This window comes from Sinohyriopsis cumingii, chromosome 11 (assembly GCF_028554795.1).
Source record: "Sinohyriopsis cumingii isolate HCF-2022 chromosome 11, ASM2855479v2, whole genome shotgun sequence".
Lineage (NCBI taxonomy): Eukaryota > Metazoa > Mollusca > Bivalvia > Unionida > Unionidae > Sinohyriopsis > Sinohyriopsis cumingii.
Window position 1 is genome coordinate 31,364,213 of NC_142971.1, and position 14,210 is coordinate 31,378,422.

At 36.5% G+C, this 14,210-nt stretch overlaps 1 protein-coding gene across 2 annotated transcripts in view; it reads left to right on the plus strand.

Moving 5' to 3' along the window:
• LOC149787853 (nischarin-like) overlaps positions 1-9,366 on the plus strand; it is a 121,896-nt gene extending 112,530 nt beyond the window's left edge. For both annotated transcript variants that reach the window (XM_089974076.1, XM_089974075.1), the window contains one exon: positions 3,718-9,366. In XM_089974076.1, the coding sequence (XP_089830202.1) occupies positions 3,718-6,352 (2,635 nt within the window). In that variant the 3' untranslated portion in view covers positions 6,353-9,366. The remainder of the gene's footprint in view (positions 1-3,717) is intronic.
• Positions 9,367-14,210: the final 4,844 nt, after the last annotated feature.

The window sequence follows — 14,210 nt, forward strand, 5'->3', positions numbered from 1 at the left end:
AGATTTTTATTTCAACTATTGAAAGTATGAAAGTAAAGAAGGACAATAGCTCAGCTTAGGCTCTGTCATCCTAGATATTCATTCTGTGAATAAACAACTAACACAAGACCAAATTCCTGTTTTTCACATGTTGACACTTGAGGTTAAAGCAGAACCACTAGCTTAGCATTGGAGTGTAACTGTGCCATAACTGTATTATCAAAGCTGTGAGATGGAGGTCAGAGATCACTTTTTGTCAGAGATCCTTTAGTCCAAGGGGCTCAGTCTTGTTTGGTGGGACCTATAGCAGCTTTACAACAGCTTACCTTGCTAGGTCATTTATCGATGCCATTTAGCACATGTCCATCCATCCAGTGAAAGATCACTCTTGCTTGATGACTTGAGCACTTATGTTTGCTTTAAGAAAGCTTTGAAGAGCTGGAGTTGCAAGGTAGCAGTTGTATTCCTAATGAATTATGATCAGGTAGGGGCCCCGAGTGGCCGAGTGGTCTAAAGCGCTCTTCGTTACGGATCACTGCCATCTCACCTATGTCTGCGGCGGTTCGAGTCTAAGATTCAGCCAATGTGGGCATGTGAGAAAGCTTGCCAGTAGCTTCTCGTGGGTCGGTGGTTCTTTCCGGGGTTTTCCGGGTTCTTCCTCCACCATTAATACTGGCCGCCATGTATAGCCCTATCGTGCTGAAAAATGGCGTTAAACCCCACAACAACAACAACATGATCAGGTAAGCAACTGTCTCCCAGTCTTGACCCTGTGCACACCTATGGGCATGCTTTCTTCAACAGGAAAAAAACCTAAAAAATATACCTACAACTTTTTCTTTTCTGGATGTGCAACCACATATGTGTTGGTGCTAGCAATGGCCAGAGTCACTGAAGGTGATCAAATTTGCAAGATGGCAATGACTATTCACTTTAAAATAATGTATCTGGCAATACAAAACATTCAAGATTTGTGATAGTCTGCCAAGCTGCAATGTGAAGTCTTTGATGGCTGCTAATGTAACATTTTTGAGGTTAAATTCACACCTTTGACAAGGAAGATTTAATTTATTTTGAGGTTGAATTAATGGCAAAAGAGATTTTATTTATGCAAATACATCACATGTCATTTTAATTTGAAAAGAAAAGTATCTAAGAAAACATGGGTATTTATTATGCTTCTAGATAATGAGTGAACACTAAAGTAAAAAGATCTGGAATGGAAAATTCCATGGTGCAGTTCATTTCAAGTTTAACCAGATATTCAAACATGTTAATGTTTTTATGAGTTGTACATGATAAAATATTTATTACAATACGTTGTCCAAGGAAAATATATGAGTGCACTGTAGACATCAAAGTTCGGTTGGTAAACCCATTGAAGCAATTAAGATCATCTAATTTTTTGTGCTATGTAAACTTCAGTTTTCCTTTGTTCCTTTAAAATGTTGTGTTTCCCCCAAATTTGGAGGTGGCAGACAGTGTCCCCTGCCTTTGGGATACTAGGTACAACACTGCTTGTAAGTATTATCAGATATAACATATTTTACTTCAAAAACTGATTTTTAATCTCTTATTTTGACTGTCAAAATTGTGTGTTACTTCATACAAGAAAATGATTGCTTTAAGGTGCAATTTTATGTCTGCTGGTCTGAGACAGAAGAGCTTTTGGAATGGCCTGTTGTCTTGTCCATATGCCAGCACAGTTTTATTGTTTGAAGAAACTACTTGGAGGATTGCTTTGACCCTTTACAAACACATTCATCACAAGGTTTAGTTTCCTATTATGTCTAGTGGAAATAGTGTTTTTTTGGACATTCAGTATAGCTACCACAGCAATCATTTCAAAATCTTGTTATTGTTACTCTTCAGTGGGTTGCTGCTCCTCCAAAATTGGGTGCAAGCTCAATAATTGTTCAGGTTTAAAAAAAAAAAAACTTACATTTACCAGTAGTCATTGAAAAGGATGAGCATTGATATGTTATGAAATCTTGTCTTGTCCTCGCTACGCAAACCTTGTGACTGTCATTAAATGAGCATTGCAATTCATTCCAAGTTGTCACTGTTTGTTGTTTTATTTTTCAGCTCCACTGATCATAGATCAGATGAACTTATGAGATGGTTTTTGTGTGTCATTCATCAGTCTGTTAACACAGTTTTATTATCACAACTCTTCATGAACTACTTGTAGGATTGTGATCAAACTTTATACACACTTTCATCTAATGATCTAGTTTGTCCTAAATTTAGGTGGTGCCTCTCATACATTTAATATGGCCACCATAGCAGCAGTCTTGGAAATCTTTGTAGTCGTACTAAATAGATAGTCATATTGACATAGGGTTCTCACCAGAAGGCTAATAGTGGTGTCTAGTTGGTCCAAAATAAAAATTGTGCTGATCTGATGTCTAATATGGCTGCCATGGTGGCAGACTTGAAAATGTTGATATTACATCCCTTGAATGGATGATCATATCAACAACATGCTTTCACAACAAAACGTCTTATGATGACTGGTTTATCCTAAATGCAAAGACAAACCTGGTACCAATCTGATATCAGAGATGGCCATTATGGCAGCCATCTTGACAATTGTATTACTACTCCTGAATGGAATGTCATATTGACATGGAGTGTTCACCATGTTTTTTAGGAGGTATAGTTAGTATTAACTGAAAATGGTGTCGGTCTTATGTCTAGTGTGGCTTTCACAATGGCCATCTTGAAAATCATATTTTCACTACTTCTCCAGAATGAATGAGTATGTGGTTGTCACTGAAAGATTTTTTATGATATCTAGTTGATCATAAATGAAAATGGTTTAAATCTGACCTCTAATACGGCTGCCACAGTGGTCATCTGGAAAATCTTCTTATCGCTACTTATTATTCATTGTGTTTTCATTAATAGACTTCTTATGATCTCTGGTTTGTACTAAATGGAAATGGTGGACATCTACTATCCAGTATGGCTACCATGTCAGCCATTTTGAAATTCTTGTTATTATTACTCTTTCAAAACAGAAAATCATATCAAAATTGTATAAGGCCTTGTTGGTCCTAAATTAAAATGGTGCTGATTTGATGTCCAATATGGCAGTCATGGTGGCCATCCTGAAAATTTTTGTTATTGCTAATCCTCTTAAATGGAAAGTCATTTTAACATTGTTTTTTTTTTCTTCAAAAGAGTTCTTATCCTGTCTTGTTGGTCCTAAATGAAAATGATGCAAATTAACCTCCAGAATGGCCACCCTGGTGGCCATCTTGAGAATATATTTACTCCTCCCAAATGGATGGTTATATCAGTAATATGGGATTTTTGCCATTAGACATCCCCTGATACCTAGTTGGTCCTAAATGAAAATGGTGCCAAATGTAGATCCAATATGGCAACCATAATGGCTGTCTTGAAAATCTTTCTGTCACCACTCCCCTGAATGGATAGCCATATTGACATGGGATTTTCACCAAAAACCTTCTAATGATGTTTACTTGGTCCTAAACATGAGATCCCATGTGTCCACCACATCAGTGAATTTGAAAATATTTTTATTGCTTTAGTATATCAGAGATGATTTCAACACACAGCAGTTAGAAGGAAGAAAGAGTCTTATCCGGAATTCCTAGATTTCTTTTCATCTGTCCCATCAAAGGATCCTTGTTAGTTAACCAGAGAGCAAGTTAACCAATTTTTAATTGGACCTAAGTCATTGATAACTAATTTTTTTTTTTTTTGCAGAGTCAAGAATAATTACTACCCAGTTCCTCTGCATTCAGAAGAACCCATCCTTAATGTAAAAAAGCTGAACATGTCATCTCTTCCTGGAGTTCTCCACCTAGAATTCACCAGTTGGCTTCACAGACGTCTTTTTGGCGAAGAAAGTGATGACATGTACCTGCAGGAAAAGATAGTTAACATAATGTGGTGTAACATTGTGCAGTATTCTAAGCCAGAAACTCTCCTCCCTGTCTGTGCTGTTATGACAGAAAGAAGGATCTTTATTCTTTTACTGGGTGGAAAAGACTCGGGTTTTCCAGAAGTTCCAGACATGGAGACATTTTATATTCTCCCACTCAGTAATATTCAGCAAGTATTAGTAGGGTTATGTTATTCCTACATCCGGCTAGAGGAAGCCTTTGTAGGCTCAGTCGGTACCTTTGCACTTCTGATGCCTGACTCGGACTCTGGAAAGGCTTTCTATGATGATCTGTGTTCTCTGTTCGGAAAGGAAAAAGACAGTGGGGAACTTGATGTGATAAACTGTTCTCAGAGTTCAGATCTGACACAGCAGGTATTTGACGTGGAGGAAGAGCATGGTTTGTGTACAGGGAGAATTGCCTTCGCCTGTCATGGGAAGAATCCAGGGTCAGCAACATTGTCCTATTTGCTTCTCTCAGAAAACTATATTTACATCATAAAAGAAAATTGTCTTTTCTGGCCCAAACCAACTTTTGAAGTGTCAGCATTTGAGAAAGGTGAAAACTTTGAGACATTGAAGCAATATAGTGTTGAGGCAAAAATAAGTGAGATAACAATGTATTCCTCTGCTTCTAAAGCTTGTGCAGAAAACCAAAAATCACTTAAATCAAACAACCTGGCTCAAGCATTTTCTCCATCCGGAAGTAAAGTACCAGGCATAGAGTTTAATTATTTCGGATTATCAGCCACGTTTCATGAACTTCTTGGAAGTAAAAAATTTGACTATTTATTTCCATCCACAAATGCTAGTAATATGTTTTTGGACCGACTGACAAATCTTCGAGCAGAGCATGCCCACCACATGTCTCCCAGTAATAGAGAGGAGCCAGAGGGTGGGAATGAGTCATCAGATAGTCTAGACTTTCAGAATCAGAACCAGAACCAGTTGGAGCAAGATGGGCCTGATAATTCTGCATTAGATGAGTGCACTGACAGTTGGGAGAGAGAGGATATAGTCTGTGAGTTGGGCAGCAGCATTCCTAGGAGGGAAACATTGGAGTATGGTAGGATATCAGTGGAAGGAGAGAGGAAAATGCGATCCAAAACTGAGATTGTCCTTCCAGTGACTTTACACAACCCTGATGGTGAACAACATCTTCCCAGTTACACCTGGTCCTATCTGACACCTGAGCTTTCAAAATACCTGAAATCCTGCCTGGATAGTTACAATCTGTTACAGCCTCTTTCTCCTAAGTTAGCTGCCATCATGTCACTTAGTGGAGAGACACTAGTCCAACATTTCCACCAGTGTTTTGTACCAGTGGGTGTGGAAGGTGAAGAGTTGCACCATGTTTTGTGGAGTAATGTTGTTCCATACACAAACCCCAATACAGAGATAGTTACACTCATCATGATTAGTAACCGAGCTGTATACCTGGTGTCAGATAGGTGCCTTCAGCAATCACATTCACTAGGTCGTCCATCATGGAAAACTCATGCTAGACATGTGTCAGACTCCATGATTGGATTCCAAAGTAGGACTGCAGACAAGCATCACAGTGCAGGAATTCTGTACAGTACAGAGGGAAATGGATTAATTGTCAAGCCATACAAAATCCTAGAGTTCTCTGAAATCTGTCAGATCAATGTTGGTCTGTTTGATCAGTGTGTTCGTCTGACAGGAGACTCAGGAGAGTCCGTGTTCACCATTGTTACAAGAGATTCTGTTTCCACAAGCACATTCGTGAAAAACTTGTCAGCCATGCTATCTCTGTCTTTGTCATCACCGCTGCTGGACAAAAGCAGTTGTGATCTAGAGCAGGACTTTTACAAAGCCTTTCACAAGAGAACCAAGACTACTCTAGAGGGTATGGAATATATGCATCCCAGCAAAGTAAAATTCTGCTACCCTGGTGATGAGGCAGTGTCAGACCTCCTCTTTGTTATTAATGAGCACCTGAAGCTGATGTTCTTGAGGGCAGGAAAGGATCACATTCTGACATATGTCCTTGGATACCTGAGCCATCGTGGGGGACCAGGGGGTGCTCTAATTCCCCCAGAACCCCAGAGTATAATCCTGACCAATGACTGTGTCTGTTTTGTGGCAGAGGACGTTGTTAGCTATCCATTGCCTGACTTTGTCAGGGGTTTACCAGTAAGACCACGACAAAAAGTCACAGAAATTCGAAAAATTGAATACATGAAACGATTGCAAGTCACCTCCAAGAATTCAAGGGAGATAACTCTGGTATTTTCTGATGAGAAAGAGGACCTTGTGTTAGTACAGGATCACTATAGTCTGAAAAAGAAAACAGAAGGGAGAAAGTCTCCTCCAGAAGTTGCTGTCAAGTTCCTCATTGAGAGTGAGAAAGATTTCAACAAATTTGTTCAGCTTTTCAAAGTCCAGTGGAAAGAAAAACACAATGGAAGTGAATTACCAATTGAAGTTGAATAGTAGAATATTCAAACATTTTTAATCTAAAGTTTTTATATCTCAAAAGTCATTATCAGATATGAAATCGGAAATGGAGGAAATTTATTTGCTGAAGAAATTCAAGCACAAGGCTTGACTGGCACAAAGGGTAAGAGGTGGTGGATGGGAAATGATGTTGGTTTGATGTCATTTGGAGAAAAGTAACAGTTGAGACTTTAGTCTGGTAATGTATTTGACAGCAGCCATTTGTACACTTGCCGTTTCCGTGAATTACACAGTATTTTCCTGTAATAAATTAGTTTTAGTTAAAGACATGGAGTATTACAATATACATTCGAGCCTGAGAAGGTGCTTTCAAATGTGTATAGTGTATTCTCCAAAAAGCAGTAATGTGCAGTTTGCTTTTGCAAATCTAATACAGGTAAGAGCAAAAAGATCATTTATTTTCCTAGCAATAAGCATTTTATCAATGGGCTGGTACAAATCAACTTTTTAATAACTGACAGTTTGAAAAATTAATCTCTCTGCTATCTATTTGTGTGTAAAAATGAAATATTCCTAACACTGAGTTAAAAGCGGCTTCTTAAAAGAGAAAAGAACCAAATGTATAGTAATTGAGAACAGACATTGATAGAGAGGATATCTAAGAATTGCCAGCTTGTTGAATTCATTATGACATTCAGACTATTGTCTCAGTTAAGGAGGTGTCCTGAATTATTTAAAATCTTAATGAAAATTAGATTGCTGATATATTTTAGCACTGATAAATAAAATAAAGTGAATCCAAATGGATCAATAAATGCAGAAATGCCAACCATTCTGATATGGGTCTAATCAATACTTTTTTCTTTCTTTATTATGCATTTACTTTATATCAGACTCAAATTTTCTGGTCAGATACAATTTTATATTGGCAGATTGCAACTCAGCACCACTATTTAAATCACTATTGTGACATTGGAGTGTAATTATGGTCAGATAAAATTTGGTATTGGCAAATTGCAATTCAACACCATTGTTTAGATCGCTGAAGCCATTGTAATGTTGGATCATCATTATGCATAAAAGCCTAAGTACTGGTATCACAAAAGCAATTCAGTTGGAGTAATATCTATTTTGTTGATGATGCTACAGTTAAAAAGCAATGGAATATTAAGGGATCAAGAATCCAGCTTAGCATCTGAGAAGTTAAGAAAGGTGCCAACATGAATAGCCTATGAGGATTGCACCTGGATGACAAAATGACATGCTACAGAAAATCGTAACAGGATATGTAATTCCATGGCATTTGTTGAATACCATGCCCATGTATACTAAGTCTTTTATCGATGGACCTAAGTGTATCACATTGTCGGAATGAAGATTGTTGAAAGAACGTTTTAGCCAGAGAGTCTGTTGAATCAGAGTTTTAATGCTTAAAGTAAATTATTAAATGGAGACTGGAAATATTCCTGTTTTGTGTTTAGATTCTGATATTTAAGAGCTGAAATTCCTATTTCACATCGCTGTGTGGCTTGGCATCTCTTGTATATGGAGATCTTAGGTTGATCTTATTAAGGATTAGTTGTAAGATCTCTGTATCGTTGTGGAGGTGCTTTTCAAATTGCCTTATACTATTTAAGGTGAATTTAGATTTTTAAAATGCAGATTGATTCAGAGATCTGTTTTTAATTGGTAAGAAAGTGGCATTAATTTGCTTGATTGTTGTTGTTGTTGTTGGGGGATTGCTCTCAGTTTCTCCTTTTGAAGTAATTATCAGACCTTAAAGACAGATAGCTCCATTTCCAGCTTCCTGACCAACTCTCCTTTTAACTTGCCACCCCAAAAAACGACTTGTAATATTGTTACCAATGCTGTTTAATTTCTTTTTTATGTAACAACATTGGACATTACATTCATGAAGACGAATACTAATTCTTTAGTATTTGTAACTAGATATAGACAAGAATATGTGATTCTGTAATGAACACTTTAACCACTTAGGCCACCGGAGCGGTCAACCTCAAAACTTAACACTCCAATATAGTTTATGGATCATATTGGTTATTCAACATTTAATAGCAAGTAAGGAGAAAAAAATCCTTTAAGCTATGGGATTCTAACCATAATTTGGATGAAGTAGCAGATTTGAAGAGTTATAATTAAGCTTAAGTGAGTTTCTATGCTGAAAAATTTGGAGAATTGGGATTAGAAAAAAATTATGAGGCTGAAAAACCATGATTCTTCATTGACTAATGTACAAGTACTTACCAATGAAGCATTGTGAGATTTAGTTCAGTTTGATTTTTAGTAGGAGAAGGTTATAACAACCACAGGGCCAGTGTTGGTACCATAAGTCCGAAGGTCAGGATGTGATGTGTATTGTTTATTCAAGATGTTATACTTTTTTTGGGTTGAATTTATTGTAAATATAACTGCATTTTGTCCTAAAAAGATGTATTTAAACTCCATTGTAATTTTTATGAACTGTGCTGCTTTGTTACTAGAACTCATAAGTTTATAAATTAGCCTGAATACCATGTATTTCATTTATTTATATATATATATATATATATATATATATATATATATATATATATATATATATATATATATATATATATATATATATATATATATTAGTAATGCTTATCTTTTTTATGAATGACAGCATAATTAGGACATATTCTCAGACATGAACAAAGTTTTCTAAATCTAATCATCTACATTTGTTTAGAATGTTGGTGGAATATTTTAATTGAGTATACTTTGTTCCACAGCTTTATTCCTTTATAACATTATGCAGACATCACATGGCATCATCTGTGAAAGATACTTAATATTTCTCATATTCTTTATGTAACATTCCAGTAGTCTTGTATTTGGTGCCAATGCTTCCTTTGACATGTTTAATATATAATGTGATTGTAGATCTTGTTTATTTGCTATTCTTATTTTTTTCACCAGTAAATATATTTTTCGGTACTATTGACTTGCCTATGACATTTAGTTTTGCCAAGCTCTTATATTTGATTCAGTAAATTGTCTTAAGACTTTGTACAGAATTATTCTTTTTTAGAGAGATATGATTTCTACTATTGATGTGCCAAAATATATAAATGTGTATACTAGGAGAATATTCAGTGCTGGCAAGGATGCTGCAGGATTGTTTCTTTCTCTAGATACATTACCCTATTATGACATAACATCCACTACCTCGTGAATCAAGCCTTTCCAAACTAAAAAAAAAAAAAAAACATGTTAACCAGGACTTTTGGTTTGTTTTAGCAGTTAAAGTCTCAAATGCCATCTGCTTGCCATGATGCAAGTCAGATGAGAGCTGTCTCTTGGTTTGTGGGAAATCCTGTCATTTGTCAGTTGCTAGTTCTGCTTATGCCTGGAGAGTACACAGTTTTAAGAGGTCTTTCAAATACCTTCCATTGAGTTTTCTTCAGTCATCATCATCATCATAGATGAATATTTTTTCTCATTCTTTGTGCAATAAGCTTAATTATCTTCAGTGGTCAGTAGTACTTACATCTCTCTACTCAACCTTCATTCCCAGTAAACAATACTTTATTCCCAGTAAGTAGATCCTTTATGTATTTTTCTCTACTATATATTCCATTTCTTCGCTTCAATCTAAATCTAGTGCAATGCATATATGCCCTTGTTTCATTCTCTTTAATTATTGGTAACAATGGGGAGGATTAAATGCATGGCATAAAACAGATTTCAAGGGAAATCTGGGCCAAGGTATGATACACACTCAATCAAAAGAGTTTATTGATTCCTCACATCTGTAAAATGGGGGGCACTGTTGCAACATCAATTTAGGAAGAGGTTCACCATTTTCTCATAGAGGATGCAGTATTTGTGATGTATGTTTTTGCCATGATAGTGCTGTAACTTGTATTCAGCTCTCAGATCAGGTGAAGAGAGAGCAGGTGTGTATAATAGTATTTAAAATGTGAATAAATGAAACTGCTGCTTTATCAATCATACATTTATTAGATACACTGTTTTGGACAAAAATGAGTAAAGAATGAACAACTTATATCAACAAAGTCATATGTTATGTACTTCTAATGCCCGCATCATTAAAAGTTTTAGTCTGTTGTGTGCTGTAAAAGATTTATGACAAAGTAAACTGACCATGTCAAATAACAGTTCTGTCATTGATGAATCTGCTGGTTCACTTTGTGATCAGAGGGTGTTTTGCACTAATAAAATAAATAGCATTCTCAGACAGCACAGAACTTAGTAGCATGTTTATATTTTTAATATACATAAACTTACCTGTTGATCAAGGTCTATATTTTGATCGGTCACTGCTATTAACAGGGACTTGTTTGAAAAAGATAGATTGTTCTCACCTATCTTCACTTGAATGGTGTGTGAAGACAAATGAATTTAATGCTTACAATTGTTGTATCCTTTATGCATAAATATTTGCTTTATTTTAATCCCTCAAAATGAATATACATGTGCAAAAATCTAGTTCATACCAAATATGAGACAATTGGAGGAACCGCAACTCATAAGAAAATGTATACATTGTAACCATTTATAACAACGTGTGGATGTGATGTCACTGAAAGAGAAGTGATATTAACTCAGTTTCTTCTCATGGTGCAGTCTTCAGAGATGATCATCATCCTGAATTGGGCATGAATGTCCTGAATTGCTGAGCCTGATTATGAATCATGATGCCAGAGATAAAAATCATGAAATTTCCCACCAAAATAAACCCCCAAAAATTGCAGAAGTTGAAACCATATTATAGTAATTATGGCCGTTTCAGTCATCTCTGGTAATTTGTAGTGTATATCAGTTTCTGGCTTATAACTTGAGGGTATTTCCAGTCTTTTCTGGTAATTTGTGACATAAGATCAATTTCCAGCATATAACATGCTATAATAATCAGAACAAACTTGTTTTGGCCTTTCTCTGTTTTCCAGAAATTTATGTCAAATCAGTTTCACACCATTATCCAGAATGCTTCTTTTTGCTCAATTCTGTTTTCTTCATGATGTTAATTTTTAAAATTTTTTTATTAGATTTCTACAAAATTTGTTTTTTCATTTGCAAACAATAATTGGCACTGTTTCTATAGATTTTCATGTGTATCTTGACTTTAAAAAACCGGACAGTGATTGTAAGCCCACCATGATTACCATGAAATGATGCTGGAAAAGGAACTTCTGGCAAAGCTGAAAAGAGACAGAAGCAGTTTGCAGGACAATTAAAGCAAGAAGAAAAGTTAGTTCTAATCATAATCAAAGGCTGCCATAAAATTTAGACACCTGTCACCATTGGAAAGGAGGTTATGGGTCAAAACAAAGAGTTCTTCAAACTTCTGTCCATTTTCACCTCATTACAACACAAGGCTTTTAGCCCATTGTCTGCAATGGAACCTATATTTTTATCACATGACTGAATAAAGCACCATTTGACCACTGTCTAGAGCCTCGCAGATTCTTCTTTCATGTAAGACCTGCATTATAGTCACTATAATCTCAGCAAGAAAAAAATCAGTGAAATAATAATAATAATGAGGACTTTGTATAGCGCCTAATCTTTAGAAGTTCTAAGCGCTTTACAACATTAGACAACACCTATAACATAAAAAACAACATATGTAATGATATTATTACAGAAAACAATCACCATGAAATTACAAAACATAAAAACATGCTGTAAATATTTGAGGTAGGGAACATTATTAGATCTTTAAGTTTGTTCCTGCAGTCGAAGTAAGTGAGTTTTAAGAGCACTCTTGAATGGGATCACTGTGTCTTTGTGTCTAAGTTCAGTGGGCAATTCATTCCAAGTTGCTGGGCCCTGGTATGCAAAAGAACGTCCATATGACTTTGTTTTCTTAGTGGGAATAATGAGTATACAATTGTCAGAAGAGGAGCGTAAGTATCTTGCTGGTGTGTACACATGGGTGAGGTCAGATAGGTATGTTGGACTGGAGTCCGCCAGTGAAACGTAGCACAGAGAACAAATTTTGTGTTTGATTCTGGATCAAATAGATAGCCAGTGTAGGATATAGAGCAGCGGGGAGGTGTGCTCTGATCGTGGTACTCTAAGTATGATCCGAGCAGCTGTGTTTTGAAGTTTCTAAAGTAGATATTGAGATGAAACAGACAGAATTGAGTTAGTCCAGTCTTGAAAGCACTAATGAACATAACAAGTCTTATCAGATTCATTCCCCAGGGCACAGTTAAGATGTTGAAGTGGATCCTGAACAATATTGATCCAATCAGGATAGGGAGATCTGATATGATCTTATCACTCCGAGAGAGAAGTGATGATATTTCTGCTCAGGCTGTCTCATTCTGGATCCATTGGATTCTGTGTTAGCTTGTCCATGACAGACTAATTTTATGTACATTGGCTCATGAGATTAAGGCAGCAGTGACCAGAATAGAATTAGGGACAAACTGCTCCCTAGTGACTGATGTCATTCACAGATGGCTGGATTTGCAAAGTAGTTTATGTTCTCCTAATGTATTATGATTGAGTAAGTATTATTGAAGAAACACTGATTCAGCAAGTTTTGTCGATTTCATATGAAATGAGTAAAAAGTTGTGATTAAAAATTACATATTTTACACAATAAACTACAAAAAATGCATGATCAAATGACCTTGTAGCATAATTAGATGCCTGGAATATCCTTTCTTTGCCTTGTGTTACAATTATTGCATACTTTTTGAACTCATGAAATTTGACACATTCCATGTGAGAAATGTTATGGTTGTATGAAACTTTATATTGATGTGAACATGTAAATTTTAGTCTATGCAATACAACTGCATAATCCGTACTGAACCCTGTGTTGGTGGTCAGCTCACATACCTTAAACAGAGACTCTTTTTAAAGTTCCATGCATGCAGATTTTGTTTTAATACACCTCTTTCAAACAAACACCTGTAATCAAATGCCTGTTGGATCACTTTCTAGAGATGGCTGCATAAGATGGGTTTGACTGTACTGTCTCCGGACTTAAATTTTGTTTGTAATTGCATCTGCGCAACTGGACATTTAATCCCTGGCTTTACATTTGCATGAGGATAATGAATGAGTATAAATATTCGCATATTTGCTTTCAAATCGAATTTTTTTTAAAAATTGTATTAGCAGGTCTAGGTCTACATGATTGTTGCAGATTGTTGGTATGTCGTTGCTGGCAGTTAGATCATTGCTGAATACACAAGCAGGACAGGGTCTACATGGTACGCCATCATCATGATTGTTGCAGATTGTTGGTATGTCGTTGCTGGCAGTTAGATCATTGCTGAATACACAAGCAGGACAGGGTCTACATGGTACGCCATCATCATGATTGTTGCAGATTGTTGGTATGTCGTTGCTGGCAGTTAGATCATTGCTGAATACACAAGCAGGACAGGGTCTACATGGTACGCCATCATCATGATTGTTGCAGATTGTTGGTATGTCGTTGCTGGCAGTTAGATCATTGCTGAATACACAAGCAGGACAGGGTCTACATGGTACACCATCATCATGATTGTTGCAGATTGTTGGTATGTCGTTGCTGGCAGTTAGATCTTTGCTGAATACACAAGCAGGACAGGGTCTACATGGTACGCCATCATCATGATTGTTGCAGATTGTTGGTATGTCGTTGCTGGCAGTTAGATCATTGCTGAATACACAAGCAGGACAGGGTCTACATGGTACACCATCATCATGATTGTTGCAGATTGTTGGTATGTCGTTGCTGGCAGTTAGATCATTGCTGAATACACAAGCAGGACAGGGTCTACATGGTACACCATCATCATGATTGTTGCAGATTGTTGGTATGTCGTTGCTGGCAGTTAGATCATTGCTGAATACACAAGCAGGACAGGGTCTACATGGTACG